Genomic DNA, 25,528 nt, shown 5'->3' with positions numbered 1-25,528 from the left:
CATATCTAAACGCAACGCTAATAATGAGGCAATCAAACATATAGCTTCAGGCATATTTTGAAAAGAGCAATATGCTATCTATCAAATATTGGCTTATCTGAATCGTTTAAATTTATACATATCGATCGTCCGATCGATCATCCAGTAACAAGAGTGATAAAGATTGTACCAGTCATTCGAATAAGCGTTTGAATAATCAATTGACATATACAAAGCGCAACGAATCATTTGTGTTGTGAAAATTTCCAATTTTAGTCATAAAAAAAAAATTTTAAAAAAAAAAAAAGTTACAGAAAAATCCAAACATGATCGTCATCCGGTTTAGACAAACTAGAGGCCATGTGAGTTTCTTGGCGTCTACGGCTAGTCAACCTAGAATAAAGCACAGCTCAGCTCATGAAAGGGTTGGCTTGGCTTTGAATACTGCTGAGGCAGGGAATCAAGATTCTCTCCTTCATGTTCTTACTTAATTTTTTACTTACTAGGTTATTGGGTTCATTTTTAGACCTAATTTCAATAATTCGAATTGTTATATTTAAAATTTGTTGAGTATATTATACTTGTAAATAATCAAGTTGATCGGATATCAGAAAGTATGTGTTCGGAAAACTATTTATTAATTTTTTTTAAAAAATAGTTTTTAGTTAGTTTTTCGAACACATACTTTCTGATATCCGATCAACTTGATTTTTTACAGGTATGAAGTATTCAACAAATCTTAAAATATGAACGGTTTGGATTATCGAAATTGAGCCTAAAAGTTGGCCCAATAGCCTAGCAAGTAGAAAGTCAAGTAGAAACCTCAAGGAGAGGATCCTGATTCCTGAGCAGGGGGTTAGTTTTTGGCTTTTTTTTTGAATTTTTTGAATTTTAGTTTGAGGTTAAAAAGTATGGTTTAGGAAGGGTTCTGATTTTTTTGACTTTTTTGAATTTTTTGTGAGAGAAAGAATGTAATAATTATGGGTTGGATATGATATTTTATCTTATTGAGCTAAAAAACCTATTTTATTTTTTGTAGCTATTTTAGCAAAAAAAAACCTCAAACCCAACTTCCCAAACATAGGCTAAATCTGTTTGGTTTTTATTATCAAAATTTATTTTTTAGAAAATTTTAATCTTTTATTTTTTGTATTTTTTTATTTTTACTGATTTTTTTTAATATTTTAAGTATTTTTTTAAAAAAATTTTAAACATGTCTAACATAAATACACTTACAAAATATAATATTTATAACATTTTTTTTAAAAAAATCATATAAAAAATATAAAAAAAAATAAGAAAATTCAGTATATTTTTCATAGTTTTATTTATTTATTAATTTTTTAAAATATTTTTTCACAAATATTTTACTATTTAGATACATCTAAGTAAAATACATCTAAAAAAATAAAAATAAAAAATTACTCAAAATTTTAAAAATATTCATTAATAACAAACAAATATGAGAAATTAAAAATTCAATTTTAAAAAAATTAAACCATCCATACACTTGTACTTATTTGAAGGCCGCTCTACTGTTCAACAGACCAACTTCAACCAACACCAACCTCACCGTTCAAAAAAAAAAAAAAAAAACCAACACCAACCTCGGCTCTCGCAGCTCATCAATAACTCGTTTTTTTTTAAAAAAAATTATATTAAAAAAGTTACTTTTCAAATCAATCTAATTTATAAGATTTAAAAAAAAAAAATTAAAAAAATTTAATTTTTTTTAAATGTTTTTTTAGTGAATCTTTTTTTTAAAATATTTATATTTATTTTTACTTTTACTTTTACGGTCCATTTAATATATTAGAACCTAAGATGATGATTATTTTTTTATAGTTTTATTTTTTAATTTTATTAAAGATGAAAAAAAAAAAAAAAACTCGTTGTAAATGTTACATTCTTTACTTTCTCACTATTCTCGACATTTTCCTTCAATAATTATTTGATATATATGATACGAATAGATTACCAATAATAAAAATTAGCCAAAATAAAACTCCAAACACACGCTTAAAAAAAATAATAATAAAAAAATTAGTTTGGTGTTGTATTTTGCGTCTATAGTATTTTCTTTTTAGGTAAAATGTATTGTTAATTGATTATGCAAAGCCCAACAATTCCACAGTTAAGATGTTGGAAATGTCATCAATCTTATATAGTTAAAAAAAAAACCTTAATGCTGTGTTTGGTTAGGGAATTTGAGGAGGGATTTAGAAAGAAAAATAGAAATGGTAGGTAAAATGTGAATAAAAAATATCTATATTTCACCTAATTTCACATATCTTTTTCCTTTCCCTTTCCAAATTCCTCCATAAATCCTCCAACCAAACAGAGCGTAATAGTAAGTCTCACCCCATAGCATAAAGTGAAATGCATAGCATATTCAACAGAATATTTGAAAAAAAGAAAAAGAAAAAGGGGAAAGGTTGGTTCATCAAAACTGATTGACCTACTGAGTTTAGTCACTGAACAAATTTCTATTTGCACATGTTGATACACAAAATCAAAAGGTTAAAAAGCAAAGAAACTCAAAATTATTACAAAAATTTGGAATCTTATTTCCCACACAGGTCTCCTAAGTTTCTCAAACTCTGACATTCACAAACTACCCAAGTTCGGTAAATAAGCTAAAAACCACAAATATTTGAGAAATAAAATTACAAATCACTCAATTTTGGTAAAAAATTGTAGTTTTGGTGCATCATATGGCCAGGTCTGAAGGTTTTGTATATGCTCAAAAGACAACATGAAGGCCAATGACAAGATCATCGAAATTTTAGTCCCTGATGACATCAAAAACAAAATGTTGTTCTCCTCAAAAACAAAAAAACAAAAAAGCGAAACAAACAATATTGTTCTATTCCTCGGTTAATTCCTTGACTTCTTCCTAGACGACTTGGAAGAAGGCTTGGATTGCTCTGCAACTGCATTCTGCGAAGAGGCTGCCTTCGCGTTGGTTGTTTGGTTTGATTTTGCATTAGCATTGACAGCCTCTTTCGCCACCGCACCCTGCGAACCTCTCACCTGAGCCGCTCTCTTATCCTTTCTCTTTGGCCTGTAACTCGACCTCTCCCTCTTAGGTAGCCACCGTTCTGGATCTGGTGGAGGACCTGGGTTTGCAGGGTCGAACCCTTTTGGATACTTTGGCTTTCTCTTCCTCTTCTTCTTCGCTTTTTCCTTACCCTTCACTTCAAATTGCTCGGTAGTCCCCCCATGAAGCACGCTTTCAACATGCTTTGCACCGGAAGTCTTCTCCAAACTATCGACATCAACGGACTTCAAACCAGGTAACGGCTTCAACTGCTTCTCATAAGCTTCCGCTTTATCAATATCTGAATGAGCAGTGGTCTTAATTAGTCCAACCAAAGCCTCAATACTTCCGTGGCTTTTGACGAGCTCTTCGTATAACCGGGCAGCCTCCTCCTTCCGACCGTGCTTGAGCTTAAATGATGCTGCCTCTTGCATAATGACATTGAGCTTGTTGTCTTCAGCCATGGCATTTGACCACCATTGGATCGCAGAATCAAACACAGCAATTGCACTGTTGATATCTCCTGCACGTTCTTTGAGAGATATGAGGGTGGCGACAGTGGCTGGCATGTGTTGAATGTCCGGTATCTTTGAGAGGGACTCAGCTGCGACTTGAGGGTGGCCAGCACTAGCAGCAACTTGCGCCCTTGCAAGGAGAACGACCTTCGACTTGTCGGGGAACTTCTCTGAAAATTGGCCTAGTATTTCTTCAGCTCGGCCAGCCTTGTTCTCTCTCACCAAAACTGCAGCTTGAAGCAGTACCGGCATCACACTATAAGGAAACATGTCTGGCAGTGCAGCAACAAGTTCTCGAGCCTGCAAATATACCGTCAATTTGAATAATAATTCAAATAAAACTAAAACAAACAAGGGAGAAAAGGAGACAGTTGCGTGGAGGATTTGTTTTAGTGTTGATCCTAATAAGTAGTGGACACTAACCAATCGACCGTGGATCTAACTGGACATATTGCTCTATTTCTATGTATTTATAGTGAAAACCGTAGTAGCCATAGACATTGATCTAGCTTGGGGTGAACCACATAAACACTTCATGTGTGCATGTCATTTATCCTTCTTGTGCGTTTGTCTGTTTCTGTGTTTCGAGTTTCACCAATCCTGGTTAAGTGTTACGGATTCCTAACAGCGTTGGGGTAGGGGTTTAGAAGAAGGTAAGAGAGAAATTTAAGACCTGATCAATCCGATTAGAGTGAAGAAGCAGAAGCACCCGATTGGCATATATTGCTTCCCTTTGTTTGGGTGAAAGCTTTAGGTCAAGTCCACGAGCAAGCTGGAAAATCTGTGGCCCGCTGCCTTTTTCTATTAATCGATCAAGTTTCCTTAGGCTATCAGAGATGTCTTTTGGACCCTTCAATGATATGAGGTTGTTTGATGCCACTGCAAGTGATGATTCATCTGCCAGATTTCGCTTTATAATGTCTGTGTAAGCTTCAATGGCTTCTTGTGTGTGTCCGAGGAGCTGAAAAAATAAGCCAATTTGGATAAAATGACAAATGAGCATTTGAAAAAGAAGAGACAAACATGTATGTAATGCCAATATCATACCTGTTGAACATGTGCCAACTGTACAGTTATGGGAGCCAATTCGATCTCTATGTCATCATCAGCCAAATTATCTTCCATTAGCGTTTCTTGACCAATTCTGTCAACAAAAAAAAAAAAAAAAATTCAAAGAATAGAGAAGAATATAAGTTTATCTTCTTCAAATATATGGGGAGATTTATGTTGTTTAAGAAGTGACGTAGTAAAACAGTAGGAAGTTAAACGAGAGAAAATATTGCATAACTGGCCAAAACGAGCAATGAAATCTACCCAACTTGGTAAGATGTTATTTTGATGAAATCAAATAACTTGCCATCATTGTGAAAATTCAAACTACTATTCGCTTCGTTATTTTGAAGCTTCAGATTTAAAGTGAATAAATATTCATTATTACAGGACATTCCTAAATACTGGTAAGAATAGTGCCTCTACTAATTACCAGATCACTGAATCTTCATCAAATATCACTCTTAAACAACGGGTAGAATGAACATGATGTCAATTTGGAAGGATACTACGCAATACTCTGGTAAGAGTCTTTTCTACTTTAAAACAACGACCATGGTTATTTTCCACACATCTGAAAAAATGTAAACTTTCTCAACAAAAACATGACTTTACCACACAAAGAGGGTGATAACCAGCTCTTATATGTTAACCCTACATTAGAAATTGGAAGCAAGTTTTTACAATTCAAAGTACAAGACAATGATGCCCTAAAAGCCATCTACTAGGTTATATGATGCATATCCGTTCCTGCCAAAGAAAATTCATTACGAGGAGTTATCGTCAGCAACACTTTATAGGTAGTTGTGTTCCTGCCAAAGAAAATTCATTACAAGGAGTTATGGTCGGCAACACTTTATAGGTAGTTGTGCGTGATAGACAGGGTCCTAAAGACATATCCATTCCGTTATTAGTCGTTGGTACCATGCAGACTACTCACAAGAGTCAGGGAACCAAACACAAATGAGAAAGTACCAACAAGATGACCAGGAAGAGAAAGCAATTTCATTTACACAAGAAGCAGTTTCCAAGCAACACTATTTTGCATACCTAGATATTAAATTTATGTGCTGACAACTCTTCTGAATAGTTCCATCAAAACAACAAATCTACGTAGTGTATATTTAATAGTAACAAAGTAGTGAACTTCTAAGTCTTAAAAACAAATAGCTATGGCAACAGTAGCAGCAGCAGAAGTAACACAATAAATCACAATAATGGTGTTTACAGTATCATTTATAGTAATTAGAAAGCAAATAGCTAGTTCTAATCAATTCTCACACACAACATTGTGGCTCACCTTCGAGCTGACAGTAGGAGTTGCTCTGCATCTGAATACTTCTTCCTTTCAATTAATGAACAGGCAGTGTTGTACGCCAACTCAAAGCTGCTAGTTGCTTTTACTCTGAGAGCCTCCATCACTCCTTGCACTTCGGAAGCCCTCCCAGCAGAAAGCAAACCAGCAATAAGATTTATCTCCAATGACTCTATCTTAGATTTCTGAAGCTTTTGATAAATATCCAAAGATGCATCCAATTTTCCCAAACGAAATAGAATCTGAGATTGTAACAACATAGCTGCAGAACTTCCCTCTTGGCCTTCCAATGATGCTAAAGCTTCGTTTAACTTATTTTGTCTGTAGAAGCAGTATGCCTATTTTGAAACAACAAAAGTTCAAACATACATATTAAGAGATTACTAGTGCTTGTTATAGAACAATTTATACAGATAAACCATAAGGAAAATAAACATTCACATTTAATTAAAAGAAAAAAAAATTCTAAAATGCATGAATCCTTTGAAACATCTGTTAACACATGATATGGTAACCAAATGTTTGTTTTTTTTTTTCGCTGGAAAATTTTCACCTCCAAGTTCCAACAATGACTTTGCACCTATTTTCTCACAATTATGTCAGTAATGATGCCAATTACCGACTCAATAGTTATAGCACTTTTGTCCAAAAAAGGCCAATAACTTCAGCGACAACATACAACCTGTCCTAAAACTCAACAAAGTTTTACTCTATGAAGAGAATAACATAATATCCATAATTTTTAACATATAGTGTCTCTCGTGTAGAAAGAGAGCAAAAATACAATCCTTTGACAATAAGCACATTTCTTTTTCTTTTTCTTTTTTGGATAGGCAAAAATCACTAAATCACTATAGTACTTAAAAAAACTAAAAGCGCCAAAAAGGACACAAACTCTGTACACAGGAAGTATACAACAGAAAACTAAAACCCGTCCACAAAATTAAGCTCTCCTATAAAGTCTATCAAAGAATACTAAGCCAAAATAAAATGCACAAACTAATGACAATTGCACATATATAAGCATAGTGAAAAATTGCAGCCAATTACCTTATAGGTGCCAATTTGTATACAAAGTGTTCCAAAAATCATCTTGCATGGTTAACTTAGTCGTATTATTAAGACTGGATTCTTTATAATACAGGGGAAAAAGAAAAAAATACTTGAAAAAAAAAAATTTAAGAAGAAAAACAATACAATGTGTTTAGCAAAAACTCATCCAATGAAGCAGAGATTTGCTAAACCTGCCCTACCAAATGGGATTATTTCAATCCTGAATACTAATAGGAGCTAAAAATAGATGAGGCAACCAACATACATTTGTTAAACCACATCAGTTTAATACCTAACTGCCTAGCATGCGCATAACAAAGAAATGCTAATGCCAATAATACGTCAACATAAATTCTTCAAATTGCTTTACACTCCATGATAACAAAAACTAATAATTTTGCACCAACAAACACATTTTAAAATCTTAAATCAACAGACACACCATTGAATCAGTGAACAAAGCTCATGTTTTTTACCTTGAAGAAACTGAAATCAATCGGAAGCCTTCGAGAAGACTCAATAGTCGAAAGAGCTTCATCGATGCTATCAGCCTTGATTAAAGCCACGATTTTGCAACGAATCGCGTCCTCATCGTTAGAGACAATTGACAGAACTGCAAAAAAAAAAAAAAAAAACACAGATTCGATCCAAATTTCCAAAAAAAACACAAACAAAATGAACTTCAATCATACAAACATGAATAATGACCTTGATCTGCGACTTTGACAGCTTGCTCGTACTCCGACCGTTGGATGTGTCGATTGAGAGTGGTGAATAGATCTTCAACGGCGATTACAGGCTTTGATGCTTGCGATTGCGAGGGTTTCGGCTTCTCTTTCGGCTTGGGAGCCATTGATGCTAGCTTCGATTCGGTGTGCAAATTCGGACCTTGCTCTTCTACGATTTGCAGGCGACGGCGTATGTATGTGAAGTTGTAGGGATTTGTTTACTAACGTGTGCTGTGATGTGTTTGTGGTTTGGCCTTTAATCAATGCTCCTCACTCTTCCTTACCTTTACGCGTATTGGCCCCGAGATAGCCCAGCCATTGCTGGATCTAGAAAACAACCAACAATTTGTTTGTTTATTTATTTATTTTTATCTTAACAATTTATTTATGAATGAGAATTACAATAAGGGGTGGTTTAAGGTTCGTTTATTAAGTGATTTTCTTTTTTTCTTTTTCTTTTTCTTTTTTTTTCTTTTGTTGTGAAACAACGTATAAAATAGCAGATAAGTGATGTTATAATTTGTAGTAAATAAATAAATCTTAAATTTTGAAACTCAATAATTAATCCTCTCGAAATATTATTTTATTACAATTAATTATTCTTGTTACGATTTTGTTAAAAATTTACAGAAAATTATATCATGTATAAAACATACGACACATTTATTAATTTTTTGCCACAATAATAAATTATAAAAAATTTAAAATATAAAAGGTCAAAATAAAAAAAAAAACTTAAAAAGCCCAAAGTAAAAAAAATGATTAGAGGCTCTTTTGAGAAGTGACTACTTCAATTGATTTTTTTTATTTTTTATAAAAATACATGTAAAAAAAAATGTGATATAATTTATAATGATTTTTGAACTATATTAATCAAAGGAAGAGACTTCTATTCAGTCCACTATATGGACTGATGGATTGGAGCGTACTGGTAGGCCGTGGCACCCACCATGGGTCCCATTTCGATGTTTCCGAACTGTTCAATGTGTAGAGCTTGTTGAGTATTTCATAATCGGATATCGGTGACCTCTTGATCGGAACACATTTTTGTTAACAATTTATTTTCAAAATCATATTTACTATCGACAAAAATGTGTTCCAATCAAATGGCTACTGATATCTGATCAACGTAATTTTTTGTAGGCATGAAATATTTAGCAAGCTCTACACATTGAACGGTTTGAATTATCGAAACGAAATTCGTGATGTATTCCACAAGTCTAATAGTATGGTATAATCTACACAGTAGACTGGAGATGAACCTCCCCTAGATCAAAAAGACATAGTGTAATTTACCCTTTTAAAAACACGAGAAGAGGGAGATTTCAATAATTGCCATACACCTTATAGAAAGTTTCCTAACTTAATTCACTGGGTCAAGCTTATCTTCAGTCTGAAATCGAATTAAAGCATATTGTTGGGTTCATTGGCTCACTACGGAATTTACATCGATAATCCGAAACCTTTTGAATATTTCAACCCTACAAAAAATCAAGTTTATAAGATATCGATAGTCACTTGATCATAATAAATTTGTATCAATGGTAACTATGATCTAAAAAAAAATTACTGACACAAATGTGTATGATCAAGTGTTTATTGATATTCGATTAATGTAACATTTTACAATAATAAAGTACTCAATAAATCTTACATATTCAATGCTTTTGATCGTTGATATAGACTTCGCAGTGAACCCACAAAAGCCCACAGTCTAGTTGGAAGTTATTTGGGATGAACTATATAAGTGTACTTTTTATCTAAAAAAGTAGAGGAAAAAAATGATTGTTTGGGATAATTTTTTGACTTTTTACGAAAAATGTATGTAGTAAAATATTGTATAAAATACCAAAATTACTTTCTTACCCCTTTCCGTACTGACATGTTTTTTGTGCATATCAGTACGGTTGCACAGTTGAAAGTTGTTATTGTTGTTTGCATGTCAACAAGGGTATTTTAGTCTTTTGACCCTCCGTGTATGCTGACTTTTTTTTTTTTTTTTTTCTATCCAATTGATTAGTGAATATTAATTTTTATATTTTTTTAATAATTTTTAGCTTTTTAACTTTTTTAGGGATTTCAAACAAACACTTGATTTCTAATTGAAGTGAGGCTTATCCCTAAATCATTTTATAGGGCTCCCAAACATCTTCCACTCTGGGATACAGATTTGGAGACACCCAAACAAACCTCTGACAGGTCTTTTCTCGCCCCCCCCCCCCCGCCCGTGGCTCAGTGTCAGTCCTCTCCTGTATATATTCACGTTTTTTAATTCGCAATTTTTTGTCATCATTAACACAAATATCCCTCGCATTTGCCGTTTGGTGAGAGAGAAAGAGAAAGAGATATTTGGTGAAGAAGTCACCGCCACCGCTAGAGAGAGGAAAAAAAAATGTCGAAGCAAAAGAGAGAGAATCGAAACACCAACCTCGTAGCCCTCTCCGACGGCGCCGCTCTCCTCGCCATCGCCGTTAACTTCGCCGTCAACGCCCTCAAGAAAAATCGCAAAAAGAAAGGTCCTATCTGTGTATATACATATTTATATGGTGTGATATTGTTCGATTCGTGTTCACTTGCTATTTTTGTATATGGGCTTAGCAGTTGATTCAGTTTTGTTTTTTTGTTTTTAATTTGTATTGTTCTAGATCTCCCGGGGTCTACAGTTCAGGTCAATCTTTCTCCGCCCGAGATTTTAAGATTAGCGAACCGCATCATTGCCAAATCGAAGGAGGCCCATGATTCAATTGCTTCAGTTCCTCTTGACAAGGTACTCTAATAATAGTTCCTATTGAAACTTAAATCTTTATAAATTTCATGAGTTTATTCTTAATTACTAATTTTGTCATTTCAGGACTCAATTTAATTAGAATTACTGCTTTTTATTTTTATTTTTTGTAGTGCTTGAATTGACGTGGGAGGGATTGGGAAACTTTTTGTCAAAACAGAACAGTTTACCTAAAATTGCCTAATTTTTTTATATGGGTTTTAGATAATTGTGATAATTCAAACTGAGGTTACTTTGGTTTTCGAGACTGGCAATGTGATGTGAGCTGAGGTTTAGGATTAGAGCAAGTTTACAAGTGGTGGGTGGCAGGGGTATTGCTATTGCTGATGGTTCACATGAATTTAAAGGTATGTGTGAGGGTAGACAATGCATTTCGGTTTTAAGCTTTGACTTTCTTTATGGCAAATACGGGGCTGTTAAGACTGCCAACATTTTGCTGCTGCACACAAAATACACAATTTAAATGCATCCCATTGAAGCCAGACTCAACTACTTGTTTCCAACACAATCATGTGCATATGCGATAACAAGTTGGTGATATGCATCTTAACCCCCTTGTGCAAAATACTCTACGTGGAGTTCTTATGGTTGGTTCTCTATCTAGGGAAAAATAATTTTTACCATTTTATTTAAGGATTATAAAGATGTCGAGTTACTACTAACTATATAGTTCCTATTGGTATATGTATATATTGTTGTTGTTGTTGTTTTTTTTTTTTTTTTTAATGATGTTGGGTCAATTAAAATATGCAGGTCACATATACAATCTTGTGTCTTCCCAAAATTAGTATCCACTTCTGAAGATGTGCGCAAAGCAAGCGCTGAAGCAGAGAGAAGAATAGATGCTCATGTTTCGAGTTGCAGGTTTTGCCTTCTTTTATTTATTTATTTAAAAGGGGTCCTGAAAGAGTTTCAATGAGTTTTTCATATATATATATATTTACAGTGCAATAAGTTTTTCAAATTTTAGTAAGCTATTCTCCAGGGAAAACCAGAAGACCAGCCTTTTGGCTTTGTCTCAGTCTTCTTGTGCTATCTTTTAATTCTTCTAGCATCATCTCTCAACAACCAGATTATCCCTCTTAATTTGGTGTGTGTTCTACATCATTATGTTAACTAATTGTTACATAAATGAATGTTTAATTTGTGTATTTCATGCAAATTGTTCAGTAAACGTGAAGATGTATACCGTGTCATCAAAGCTGTTGCAGCAAGGGGAGAATGGATGAACACTAAGGCCTAGTTTGGCAACCTGAGAAAAAGATAAAAAGCCAAAAAGTTACTAAAAAAACAAAAAAGTAAACACAATTCACAATATTTTAATGGTACAAAACAAAAATAAAAATATTATATCAGAACAGTACCCATCAAGGGTCCAAAGCAAAAAAAAATTTAAAAACAATTTTTTATATCATTGATGGAGACATGCATCACTGCCACACACGTCCAAACAAAATAAAAATAAAAAACAAATTTTCAAATATTGTACTAGACCACGGTGGAAAAGAACGGGAAGAAAAAAAAAATTCCAACTTTTTCCTGTACACAGATCCATACTGACATACACGCGGATTTATATGGGTAAAATTGTAATTTTACTAATTTATACAATATTTTAATACATTTTTTTTCATAAAAAATCAAAAAATTAACCCAAACAACCATCTTTTTTCCCTCAACTTTTTAGTCTAAAAAGTCAAAAAGTGCACTTATTTAAACGCTATACACAGTGTCTGATATGAATTTGAACCAAATTTTCCGTACCATTTGATATGATGATTTTCTTGAATAGTTTATATAGTCTTTTTGGTGTATACTCTCATTTTCATTGTTTTTGGATGGTTATTTGGGATCAAATTCTATACTTGTAACTTGTTAGTTGAGTGTTCCAAATGTGATTACTAGCATGAATTTTTTCTGTCACTTCCTTCTTTTCCCCCTTATATACTGCACTTTTACATGTGAAGTAAAGTGTGGTTGTGGTAGAAATGCTTATTATTTTTCTTGCATCATCTTAATGGCACTAGAGAGTTGAGACAACTAGGTCCTGCTGTGAGAGGTTGATATCTGGGGTCATGTTGACCAAATTTTGTTTTCTTTTTTTTGTATATTTCTTAGGAAAAGCTGGGAATTCATACATACAAACTTGTTTAATTTATTTTTGTAGATTGTTTAGTTTAACAAGTTCAAATTTTATAAACATTTATAGAAAAAGGCCTTTACCTAATATTGTTCAATCAATTTGAGTGTTGGTAGAATTAGATTCGGTTCAGAAGCCCGGTATGCTTGTGAATTTTATTTGTTATTATTTTGGAGGTATTTTTTCAACTTCCTCTTGTTTGTTGAATAGCAATATTTCCATCTGTATACTTGCTCTTTGTCATTGATGGATTGTCTTTCAAATTTGAAGAGGTTTCTTCTTGGCTGCATCAACTGTTGGGTTCATATACTTATTCTTAATTATTCAGTGGCAGGTCAGAGACTTTGAACGCAGTGGACTGAGCCTTACTTAAACGAAAAGAGAGGAATTGCAGCGATAAAGTGCTCAAATAGATGAGCTAAGTGGGCGATATATCCAAAATCTGAATGATGATAGTACGTCCCTTCTCGTAAGTGAGACACAGCTAGTTGGATTACCGCCAGAGTTCCTTGAGGTTAAAATGTTTATTTATATATTTTATTTGTTCAACACTTCAACTTAGATTTTCTACACATTATCTTTTTACTGTGCATTTTTATTTTATTTTATATATTTGCTGTGTGGATTCTGAATGAATCATTCTCATTTGTTACTGTTTTGTTTCACAATAAAATTTTGGATATGTTTGTTTGCAGAGCTTAGACAAAGCTGAAAATGGTAAATTTAAGGTCACCCTGAGAAGTCATCACGTTTCACCTATACTGGAGCTTTGTAAGGTACTACTATGTCTAGAGACTGTACGCACCCCCTCCCACAAACAAAGGAACATTAAATCTTTGCTACATCAGTAGACCTTAGTAGTTGCAGTTTTTGCTTTTTTAAGTTTATGTGAATTACGTGAGAAGGCATTTTAAGTGATTTAGCTAATGGTACATATACTGATGTACTTTTGGCAACTAGGCAATCTATATTGCCTGCTAATTTCAGATTGAAAATTTATACCATAAACAAGTGCCAGGTGGATGCACTTTATGGTTACACTTCAGTGACCATAGATAACATGTATTACCATTGTGTAGTTATGGTTTTGCTCATGAGAGCAAACCTTATTCCTTTTTTAGTTCATTATTCTACATATGACTTTAAATTTATTTTCTACATCCTTCCTTCATGGCTACATATCTTTCCGGCTAAGGAATGTGAAATCTTTCTCTTGTTACATGAATCCAATTTTCATTTCATCTGGGAAAAGCCATATTTTTTTCAACAATTTCTTTGCCGTTTGATACTATAGCCTTCCAGTAGATAGAAAGAGATTTGATAAGTATTGACAACTCTTGGATAGAGTACTAGAACGGAAAGATCCATTAGATAATGAACTATTGGTTCTAAGCCATCTGTGGCAATTAATCAACAATTTGAAGTGCTTAGTTACTTTATTCTTTAAACCTTTGAAGGTAGGTTTGACAAGGAGGATTGTAGCTGTGGCTTATGGACGGAGATGTGAAGTCAACCTTTCTATCTTGGAAAGTCTGGTAAGGCAAAGCACAAAGACACAACTTCTGCAACCCTTATCATGATTTTATGTAAACTAGTGTCATGTCATCGTACCATCACAATTTTGGAAGCTTCTTTTCCTTCATTGCTTCAGTCATGCAAACTCTCTCTCTCTCTCTCATTTGGTCAATGTGGTAATGCAACTATAGAATTACATTTTGGAAATAACCTCAGAAAGCATAAGAATATTGCAGCAACACAGTGCTTATTCCTTGCCATGGTTTGCCTAAGAAGTTACACATGCCATGGCCATGGAAATGCAATTATCTAGAAAGAGACTTTCAAACTAAAATGAATAATTGGTAACATATATGTCTGAAATTTCAGCATAGGAACACGTCAAATGAAAAGCATAGCTAAATAAACCTTCATTGAGTACATAATGAGATGAGAAGTTTACTTCCTTTAGATATATACCATCTGGTTATTGTTAAGACGATGTTTGAAATCATGATGCACTATGTTACTTTCATAAGTCCTCGAATCATGAAACTAAATCCGTGAAGAGAATAGATTTTATAACAATTTTCACCAATATTGCTGTAGTATAGGTAATACATTTATTTCTATTTGAAATCATGAAATAGCATATTCATCTAGTAGGTCATTTAGTGATTAGAAACTGCCGTTGACATTTTCTGGAGGTTTGATGAAATTGGTAGACGATGGAATTGGTAGATGTTATGATTACGAGGAGAGTTAGTACAGCTTGCATACAAGAAACTAAGTGGACGGAAGAGAAAGCTAAGGAAATTGAGGATACCGGTTTTAAACTATATTATAGTGGTAAGGATAGACGCAGGAATGGGGTAGGCATCATAATTGCCAAAGATCTTGTAAAGAGTGTAGTGGCGGTCACTAGGAAAAGGGATAGGATTATGCTAGTTAAACTAGTTATTAGAGAGAATATAGTGAACGTTATTAGCGCATACGCCCCTCAAGTAGGATTAGATGATCAGACTAAGAGGGATTTTTGGGAGCAAATGGATGAGATTTTACAAAAGATACCCGTAGGAGAGAACCTAGTTATAGGTGGAGATTTTAATGGCCATGTGGGCATAGATAAATTAAGCTATAAAAGGGTTCATGGTGGATACAGTTTTGGTGATAGAAATGAGGCTGAAGAGAGTATCTTAGGTTTTGCATTGGCTTCTGACCTGGTGGTGGCCAATACTATGTATAAGAAGTGAGAGGAGCATTTGATAACCTTTAAGAGTGGATTAGTTAAGAGCCAAATAGATTACTTCTTAGTGAGAAAAGTGGACCGCCTAAAATGCAATGATTGTAAGATGATTCCTGGAGAGAGCCTGGTCTCTCAACATAGGATTTTGGTACTAGATTTATGTTTTAGAGGGCAATACCAAGCTAGGAAGGATGGTGGGCGTCGTAGGACGAGATGGTGAGACCTAAAAGGGGATAAACTAGAAATGTTTAAGAATCGAATGGATAAGGAAGGTACCTAGGACTTAGAAGGTGATGCTAACACTATGGGAAACTCGATGGCCAATTGTATAAGGAGAATCTCAAGGAAAGTGCTTGGAGAGTCGAAAGGAACGGGACCCAGCTCTATAGAAACTTGATGGTGGAAAGAAGAGGTTCAAGCGGCAGTTAAGGCAAAAAAAAGAGTGCTTTAAAAAGTGACAAAAGGATAGAACTGAGAAAAACCTTAAGAGCTATAGATTGGCTAATAAGAAGGTCAAGAAAGTAGTGAGAGAAAGTAGGTTGAAAGCTTATGAAGACCTATACACTAGACTAAATAACAAGGAGGGAGAGAGGAGGGTATACAAACTTGCTAAGATACGGGAAAGGAAAACAAGAGATTTTAATCAAATAAAGTACATCAAGAGTGAGGATTCTAATGTATTGGTGAAGGATGAAGAGATTAAGGAAAGATGAAAGAATTATTTTGAGAAACTATTAAACGAAGAACATGGAGATACGGCAATAGGGGAAGAAATAACCAATAATACGATAAACCAAGACTATAGGTTCTATTGCAGGATTAGGAATTTTGAAGTAGAGATTGCACTTAAGAAGATGAAATCAAATAATGCTTTAGGACCCGATGATATCCCTATTAAAGCTTGGAAATGTTTGGGTAAAAAGGGAATTGCTTGGTTGACAAGATTGTTTAGCAAAATTTTGCTGACTAGGAATATGCTAGATGAGTAGAGGAAGAGTATTTTAGTGCCAATCTATAAGAATAAAGGTGATGTCCAGAATTGCAACAACTACAGAGGAATCAAGCTAACGTGTCATATAATGAAAGTGTGGGAGAGTGTGATTGCGAGATATAACGGAAGTGTCAGAGAATCAATTTGGATTTATGCCTGGTAGGTCAACAATGGAAGCGATCTATCTTTTGAGGAGAGTAATAGAAAAGTATAAAGAAAATAAAAGATACATTCATATGGTGTTTATCGACCTTGAGAAAGTATATGATAAAGTGTCTCGGGATATAATATGGTGAGTATTAGAGAAGAAAGGGGTGACAAAAGGTTACATTGACGTGATTAGGAACATGTATGAAGGGGTGGTGACCACTATTAGATTGCCAACTAGAAAGACAAATGAATTTCCTATCACTGTAGGGTTACACCAAAGATCTACCTTAAGTCCTTATCTTTTTGCTTTAGTTATGGACGAGTTGACGAGAAACATTCAGAATGACGTGCCATGGTGTATACTTTTTGCAGACGATATTGTGCTAGTAGATGAGACTAGAGAAGGAGTTAATACAAAGTTGGAGATTTAGAGATTTGGAGAAAAGCTCTTGAATCTAAAGGATTCCGGATAAGCAAAACTAAGGCAGAGTACATGGAGTGTAAATTTAGTAACAATAATAATGAAAGCAGAGGAGACGTGAAGATTGAGAACCAAGAACTGTCTAATAGTAAATATTTTCGTTATTTATGGTCAATTATCACAACAGCGGGAGAGATTGATGCAGATGTGGCCCATAGGATTAAGGCGGGATGGTGTAAGTGGAGAAGTGCGTCTGGGGTATTGTGCGATAAACGAATACCCACTAGACTAAAAGTAAGTTCTATAGAACGACTATTAGACCAGCAATGTTGTATGGGACGAAGTGTCGGGCAACCAAAAAACAACATGTAGATAAGATGAGTGTGGCTGAGATGAGGATGCTAAGGTGGATGTGTGGTAAGACTAGACAAGACAGAATTAGGAATGAGTGTATTCGAGAATGGATAGGAGTAGCACTGATAGAAGATAAGTTGAGAGAGAATCGATTGAGATGGTTTGGTCATATTCAACAGAGACCAACAGAGGCAGTAATGAAGAGATGCAATGCTGTAACGGTAGATAGAAGTGTTAGGGGACAAGGTAGGCCTAGATTAACGTTGGCTAGAGTTATAAATAGAGATATGAATGTACTTAATTTGACTAATGAAATGGCATTTGATAGGGCCGCGTGGAGGAGAAGGATTCATGTAACCGACCCTATTTGATGGGACTTAAGGCTTCGTTTGGTTTGGTTTGATGAATTCCAGATGAACACAAGTAAGATCAATGCTCTTATATTTAGTTGATTAAAGAATCCTTCAATGGCAGAAGAAAAAGGAGAAGCTGAATTTTCGTTAATTTTGAACTTGATTTATGGTTCTGTTCTACTTGTTTTTATTTTTTTCTAATTTTTTTTTGGCATTATAAAAGCAAAAAAATGTGGGGGACATCCTGATCTGTCTATTCAAATTGATTCGGCATTCCCACATTTAGCATTAGTTTTCTAGTTTGTATTGCTGACGAGATTTTATATATTATTACATGCTCAAAGATAAAGCTATAATTCAATTGACAACTCAGGGAAGTCAGGCATTGAAATATGTTATTGTAAATAAATGATATCTTAGAGTATGTATAGAAAAAGAAATGCATAGAAGCAATAGATCTCGATTTATTCATATGCAAATTTAAGCCATTTACTATTTGTACTTGTTGTCCATATTACCACATTTCAAATGGGAGAGTCGGAAAAGCCATGGTTTAAAAAAAAAAATGCCCAATTAGTACACATTAATATATGTTTGGGAAGGAAAAAATTGAGTACACACCTAACCTTTGGCATAATGCACAAAGTGGTGGCCTCAAGACTTGAACCCATAACCTTAAGATTATTAGGCCAAGTCTTAACCATTGGAAAAGCCATGGATTACTTTACAAAGATCATATTTTATACTTTTTCTGGCTGTTATGCTCTTGCTTGTTTCTGCCTGAAAGCCTGTTGGCATTGGTCTTGTTCTTGTATTATTTAGGTTCAGTTGCGCCATAAATCTGTTGGATTGTTTGGCTACTCAAACTACGCAGACTATGCTGTTAATCATAGAATGGCAAACTCATCCTCAAAGGTTTGTACATGTTTATATGATTTCCTGATGTATTATCTTGTACTAAACAGCATTTTTGATGATTTATTCTCTAATTAAATGTTTATTATGTAATTGTAATTTCATCTACGTGCTTTCGCCCATGCTTTCTTTGATAATACAATTATTGGTAACGATTATTTTTCAGATTAGCTGATTAGATAATCATGCTCATTGGTATTATTGTACTTTCCTAGGTAATTGAAGACTTTTGTGTTGTTTAGTGAAGCAATTCATTTATTTGTTGAACTGAGAATGGCCTACAGATTGGTTATATACTTCTTCCTTCAGTTTACAGTGGTACATAAATTGCTGAAAAATGATCAAGGAAAATATCTTATTGCTATTAACTTCCCGACCAAATTACTGATTTCTCATTTTGAATCATCATTCCATTACTGTTTGTTTGTAATATTTTCCTACCAATCCTTTCATAAAGCTGATTTTTCCTGATGAGCATGATGCTGTTGTTTTCAGGTATTTGAGTTCTTGGAGGAACTCTCTGCCAGTTTAACTGACTTGGCCACCAGAGAACTTAGTATGTTAAAAGACTTGAAGGTTAGTTTTTGCTTAGTCTATATCGTGTTATGCCAAAGTGTGTTTTATGTCTTTATAGTCTGTGTTTTTCTGGTACATCAGAAAAAAGCGGAAGGAGATTTTCCTTTTGGAATTGAGGATCTGTTGTACTACGTGAAGAGAATTGAGGAACAACAATTTAATCTGGACGTTGGAGCTCTTAAACAATACTTTCCATTCAATTTGGTCATGTTAGGGATCTTGAAAATATGCCATGACCTTTTTGGTAATTTCATGATGTTTCCATTTCTTGACTTAGTATTTTGCTTGGCTAATTCATCTACTAAGCTCTCATCTTCCTTTGCTTCATGCAGGTTTAAGATTTGAAGAAATTGCAGATGCTGAGGTTTGGCACTCTGATGTTCACCTTTATTCAGTCTATGACTTATCTTCTAGTGAACTTTTGGGCTATTTCTACCTTGATATGTTCTCTAGGTTCATTTATTACTCATGGTTTTATTAATTCTAGTGGACATCAATTTATGGGTGGTTCACATATATGATTTAGAATGAAATGAACTTACGTTGTATCTTCAAACAGGGAGGGAAAATATGGTCACACCTGTGTTGTGGCTCTTCAGAATGGTTCTTTTGTCAATGGTGCACGAAAGGTGATTGTAATACGCTATTAAGTTTGAGTTTTCTAAACTTATTGTTGTTGTGATGTTGAACTCAAATTTTGGGTACCTGCAAAGCATTTTATTTTGAGATACATTCTATTTTGTTTAGTAAGGACAAGATCAAATGCATAAAGCATGTTTGATTAGCATGGTAGAATTACATTTTTTTTTAGTTTTCAATAGAAAAAAGGCAAAAATTTATGTTGCCTGATGTATATCTGCTTTGTGTTGGATTCCCTTGCCACCATGAGAGTTTGTTTTGTACTTGAAAATTCTTCTCAAGGTTCAGTTGGATGCCATTATGTCTCTAGTACTATAGGTGTTGGTTTTTTTGATATAAATGTTATACATGGTTGGGCAGTAGAAGACATAGTCCACAATTTCTCATATATGTTAAAAGTATCGTAAGCTGATCATAATTTTAATATGTTACTGATTTATCCTCAATTTCTATATGTAGATTCCTGTGGCATTACTTACTTCTCAGCTTCAAAAGGAAGTTGGTCATACTGCGTTGTTGAGATTCTCTGAAGTGGTTAATCTTTTCCATGAATTTGGCCATGTGGTATGTCAATATCTGCCTTTTGAATGGTTTCTATGGAATCAAACTCAAAATTCTATTTCCCTTCTATTTAGTGCTATTATTAAATTCTTACACTATTAGATATGCTTTATAGTTTCTTGCTTGTGTGAACCATTTTTTTATTTGTCTGAGTCTAATGTTTGTATTGTTACCTGTTTCCTTTGATTCTAATACATTCTTATTCTATTCCAGTTTGTTTTTCCACTGTGCCTGGTTAGCCATGTTTGTTGGAAACGGGACTAAACCACCTAGTTGGTCAATGGTCTGTAAATGTCATTTTGGTTGAATAATTTTACTATAAATGTTTCTCTATACCAATTTGCATATGAAAAACTAAAATTCCTTTTCATCTAAACTTCTATAAATTAGCCCTCACTACAAGAAAATTAACTATTTACGGCATCATGTTTACGGCATGCATTAAATGCATGTCATAGTTAGTACATTCTACGACATTTTTTTTTTTGCAAGCCGTTAATGTTTTGTCAATAACAACTTTTTTGCAAGCCGTTAATGTTTTGTCAATAACAGCTAGGGATGGCAATGGGGGTTAATGGGGTGGATATTAATTCCCCATCCCCATTCCCCTATAATAAATTTTCCCCATTCCCTAAGGGTATCACCCTCCCCATCTTCTAATGGGTTTGGATTTTCCCCAACCCACCTTAATCCCCATTTTTATTTATTTTTTATTTTTTATATTTAATGTTAACAGCCGCCTTCTTCTTTCTTCTTCTTCTTCTTTTTTTTTTTTTTTTTTTTTTAAAGGTTCACAACAAAAGCTAAATATATCTTCAATCTTTTTTCTTTCTTCTTTAATATATTTAATGTTAACAACTTATTTTTTTTTATTTTTTTGTTTTTTTTTAAAGGTTCACAACAAAAGCTAAATATAAATTACTCTTATTTTATTTTATTTGATTCAACAACAAAATCAAATACACATTAATTAATTAATTAAAAAGTTTGTTTTATAATAATCAAATATATAATTTTGAGGCAATCAAATAAGTTTTAGTAATTGAAAAAAAATGTGGAAGAACGTGGAAAATTAAAAAAAAAAATTACAACCATCTCTCTCTTTCTCTCTCACTCTCACCCTCTCCCCTACAATGTTATAAGAACTTGTTTACAATGTTATAAGAGCCTGTTTGAATAAATAAAATGTAAAAAAACATGTTTGAAGAAAGTGTTATAAGACAGAATCATCTACATCAAGGACATTTTGATTTGGGAGGGGAGGTTGTGATGGTAGAGAGGTCTCACTCTCAACCGATATTGATGGTAACCATCAACAGGTACTTGAGAGTTTGCTTGGGAGTTTGCTCCAACTTCAGACATTATCAATGGTTAAAAATCCTGAAGAACATAAATAAATAAATAACCCATTTCAAAAAAGAAATGATAGCATTTAACTCTGTCCAATGATATTAGAAAATTGCACAAGCTAGGAGATACTGTACACTATGTTTTTTTAACATTTTGCCAATAAGGTTAATCTTAATCAAGTAAATATGTAACCCATAAGATATTACAACCCATAGCAACACAGAAATCAGACCACTAAGCTGAGAACAAAAACAGGGAGTTGATAATTGCTTATGCATCCAATTCCAGTTGATAATTGCTCTTTACAGTTGATAATTGCTTATACATCCAATTCCAGTGTACATCACAAGTATAAATCATTCAAAATATATTTAGTTTAATAAGGATCCAAACTACTAATAGAATTACTATCTTTTGAATATATATATATATATATATATATATATGTATATAAACTATGAATATAAAGTCCTTGTCTAATGTTGTAGCTATGGAAAAAAAAAAGGGTTATACAATTCTGAAAACAAAAAAAGCATCAATGGAGCACATGAACTTGTAATGTAGATACCTGTAGGCGGAAGGACGTTGTCAACAAATATGAAGATTGCTTTCTCAGCACTCAGTTTAATTCTCTTCCGGATCACATACACAAATTGTCCCACAGTCAGGTCAGCTGGAACAAGGTATCTGGAATTATCTTATTCAAGTGAGTGGAAAAAATTCAATACTTTTTAAGAAAACAAATGCTAATAGTTGCTGCTTTTTCAGCATTCACGTCAATTGCCTTCTGGATTAATAAAAGCTTTCCCTACCATTAAAAGACTTGACCCACATCAGGTCAGCCTGGAAAATCACGTCCCTAACAATCTTATTCAAATCAATCAAAAGGATTTCAATACTAGTAAAGCAAATAAACACTAAAATAATCACTGTCCCTGAGCCATAGACTTTGCATCATTCAGGAGGGAGTTCTTGGGGTCAACCCTTCAAATTGAGCAAGCAACTTAGAGAGATACGTGGAAGGAGTTACACAAAACAACTGCATCCCACCTTCCCTTCCAAAAAAACGAGAGGCATGTAATAGCCAATACCACATACATGTGATGCGGACCTGAAAGGCTTTGGATGACAACAATTGAAAAATAAAGGAATTTTATTTTATTTTCTTTATTAGGATTATTTCTAGTTTTTATTAAATTATTTGCAAGGGTTTTATTTTTGGTAACTTGAATTTGATTTTGAGACTAGACTTGATGAATATTGAACAATTGATTATTGAGAGTTGTTTTGGAATTGTAATTCCCAATTTATTCTTCTTCCTAGTGCTGCATCAACATGACTGCAAATTTTTCCATTTGTTCATTTTCTTCAATTTCAATCTTATCTTCAGCCTTCATGCAGTTATATATATACATAGATAGAAAAAGAGAAAGGAAAAAACATGAAGGAGCTATTCAAGGCATAGTAAAGAATACTCCACACATATATTACATTTCGAGACGAGTATTGCAGGTCCTGTCCGTTATTAATTTCTAGGTGATGAGAAAGGTGTGCAAATTTCCATGCCAAAGTTGGACAACGTGTAAGTCACTTGTGGTAACTATGGTTGGCATAAGGGTGATAAACAAACAAAGGATAAATACTTCCAAAATAATTAGCTAGACAGAAATTTGCTATCAAGTTGAAAATAACTTCACTTACTTTTTCTTGTCGATGTTAGGAATATCACTTCTCTCAGCCTTCTCCACAATCACCTTTAGAGCAAGAGGCAAACATCAAAAGAAGCATGTATTTATTTATTTACTGAGATAATGATTTATGTAAACCAATGAGAAGAATAGTCCTATGAATCTCACATACTATGGATATAACAAGAACAACAACCACCCACTCTACCCCTCCCAAACCACCATCCAATGGGGACTAAATTGGGTATACTTTTTAGCATCAACAATAATTTGGACAAATCATAATTGGTTAATCTTATTATTTCTTTTCTTCATTATTTTATTTTATTTTTTCAGATCTTAGGAGAATGGATCCATTCTTTTATTAGTTTTACATGAACAGAGGAGCATTAGCCAATTCAACAGCTGATCAACACAACAAAGTGAAAATTCAACAGTATTGATCAATAATTGATGAAAGTAAAATTGAAAGATTGGATTAGTACCTGAAACGATCCCTAAAATCCCAAGACTTTCTCTCTCTAAAAACCCCTATTTCTGTCTCTACAAGCTAAAAGGGATCAACTTTCCACCCAACATTCTCTTCTCTCTCTCTCTCTCTCTTCTTATTCAATGGAAATGTTAAAACACTCATTTTAGTTTGACTATATAAAGCAACCAATCATCAAAACAGAGATGACCTATTTGCTTAAAAACTTAAGGAGTAGCTATATTGATCTTGATCATTTGCAGAGGGAATTGCCATTTTTGTAACAAAGCTTTTATGCAATCCATTTTGACCCTACACCCTTTTAACATAACATAACATAACATAGCAAAGTCCCAAGAAAATAAATAGCCGGTAAATCAATTTCATCTTCCACATGAGAAATCAAAGCTAACAATTCCAAATGCATCAGAATTCACAACTGATTTAAATCCATAGCTTTAAACAACATTGAGTTAAAATTTCCATGAATCAAACCAACAACTCTGTGAAGCAACAACTCTGTTTGGAAGTTGAGAAAGTGACTAATAGATGAATTTGTAAACACACACAGAACAAGAGAGAGAGAACGAGAGAACGAGATAGAGAAACTCACCACACCGGAGAACCACCGTGGTAACACCGACGGAGATCGCCGCCGCTAGATCGTTGCCTTTGCAAAACCTATGGAGATCGTTGCCTCCGCTGCTGTGAGAATGAGAATGAGAAACCGTGAGGGCGAGATTGAGAATGAGAACCCTAACATATGGGAAACGGGCGGGTACCCAATCCCCGACCCATATCCTATGGATATTTCAAAAAAACCCACATAATTAATCTTATGGGTACAAAAGAGGAGAAAAATCTATGTACTTGGTTTGGATCTGCATATTCATGGGATAGGATTTTCATCGTTATCCCTAATAATAGCATACATACTATATAAGTCGTTAATTCATATATTTATAGCATGTAAAAGTATGTCGTAAAAAATATAAATATTTACGACTTACAAAAATATGTCATAAAATATTTGTACTTAAGACGACATATATTTTATGTTGTAAAATATAACTTTACACGACATGCTAATGAATGTCGTGAAAACTTGTACAAAAAAAAAAATGCAATTTGATCTTTTTATGACATGTAAAAGTAGGGTCATTTCCCTAAATAAGTCAAATTATCAATTCAATTCCCAAATTAAGCTTAGTTTTGAAAGAATTCTCAAAATAGGCTAAAGCGTGATTCACAACCACGCTTTCAACGTTTGTCCCGTGAAAATGGCGAAATCGTAAAAACGTGGTTACAAATCACGCTTTTAATTAAGAAAGCGTTGTTCCTAATCACGCTTTTAAATAATTTTTTTTAAAAAAAAAACACGTGATTTCTAACCACGCTTTTAAAGAATTTTTTTTTAAAAAAAAGCGTAATTTCTAATTACGCTTTTAAATAAAACTGTATTGTAAAGAAAGCGTAATTATAAACCACACTTTCAACGTTCACAACCCACGCACTCACTCACAGCCACACCACACACTCTCTCTCCCTCTCTCTGACACAGCACTCACACACAACTCACATAAAAATAAATATAAATAAATTTTAAGAATTAAATAAATATAAATAAATAATATTTAAAAATAAATAAATTTTAAAAATTAAACCCTAAATCTTAAAATAAAAAAAAAATTATCCCTAAATAATAAAGTAATGTTT

At 33.6% G+C, this 25,528-nt stretch overlaps 2 protein-coding genes across 6 annotated transcripts; one reads left to right on the top strand and one right to left on the bottom strand.

The window, feature by feature from the left end:
* Nucleotides 1-2,522: 2,522 nt before the first annotated feature.
* On the bottom strand, nt 2,523-24,615 carry LOC114318322 (uncharacterized). Of its 5 annotated transcripts, XM_082892069.1 has the most exons (10): nt 24,426-24,615; nt 23,357-23,409; nt 22,224-22,287; nt 11,655-11,717; nt 7,661-8,007; nt 7,429-7,565; nt 5,885-6,237; nt 4,582-4,678; nt 4,208-4,495; nt 2,523-3,834 (listed from the first exon to the last, which is right to left on the bottom strand). In XM_082892069.1, exons 5-10 carry the CDS (start codon nt 7,803-7,805, stop codon nt 2,857-2,859), a joined length of 1,998 nt encoding a protein of 665 aa, XP_082748195.1. In that variant the 5' UTR covers nt 7,806-8,007; nt 11,655-11,717; nt 22,224-22,287; nt 23,357-23,409; nt 24,426-24,615; the 3' UTR covers nt 2,523-2,856. The 5 variants fall into 5 exon arrangements, with proteins under 5 accessions (XP_082748195.1, XP_082748198.1, XP_082748199.1 ...); XM_082892072.1 differs by lacking the exons at nt 22,224-22,287; nt 23,357-23,409; nt 24,426-24,615 and adding an exon at nt 8,977-9,161 and having other exon boundaries at nt 11,655-11,712; XM_082892073.1 differs by lacking the exons at nt 11,655-11,717; nt 22,224-22,287; nt 23,357-23,409; nt 24,426-24,615 and adding exons at nt 8,977-9,161; nt 9,335-9,420.
* Nucleotides 10,073-20,684, top strand: LOC145800639 (putative thimet oligopeptidase). Its single transcript, XM_082890355.1, is given in 13 exon segments — nt 10,073-10,196; nt 10,326-10,447; nt 10,670-10,725; nt 11,219-11,329; nt 12,876-13,119; nt 13,301-13,381; nt 14,063-14,140; nt 18,437-18,529; nt 19,025-19,349; nt 19,438-19,558; nt 19,665-19,734; nt 20,204-20,308; nt 20,519-20,684. Coding segments are annotated over 13 exon segments (1,581 nt in total). The 3' UTR covers nt 20,570-20,684.
* Nucleotides 24,616-25,528: the final 913 nt, after the last annotated feature.

The sequence above is a fragment of the Camellia sinensis genome, chromosome 10, assembly GCF_055761805.1.
Source record: "Camellia sinensis isolate YWXY chromosome 10, ASM5576180v1, whole genome shotgun sequence".
Taxonomy (NCBI): Eukaryota; Viridiplantae; Streptophyta; class Magnoliopsida; order Ericales; family Theaceae; genus Camellia; species Camellia sinensis.
Note: the sequence above shows the minus strand (reverse complement) of the source record. Positions and strands in the feature narration are given on the sequence as shown.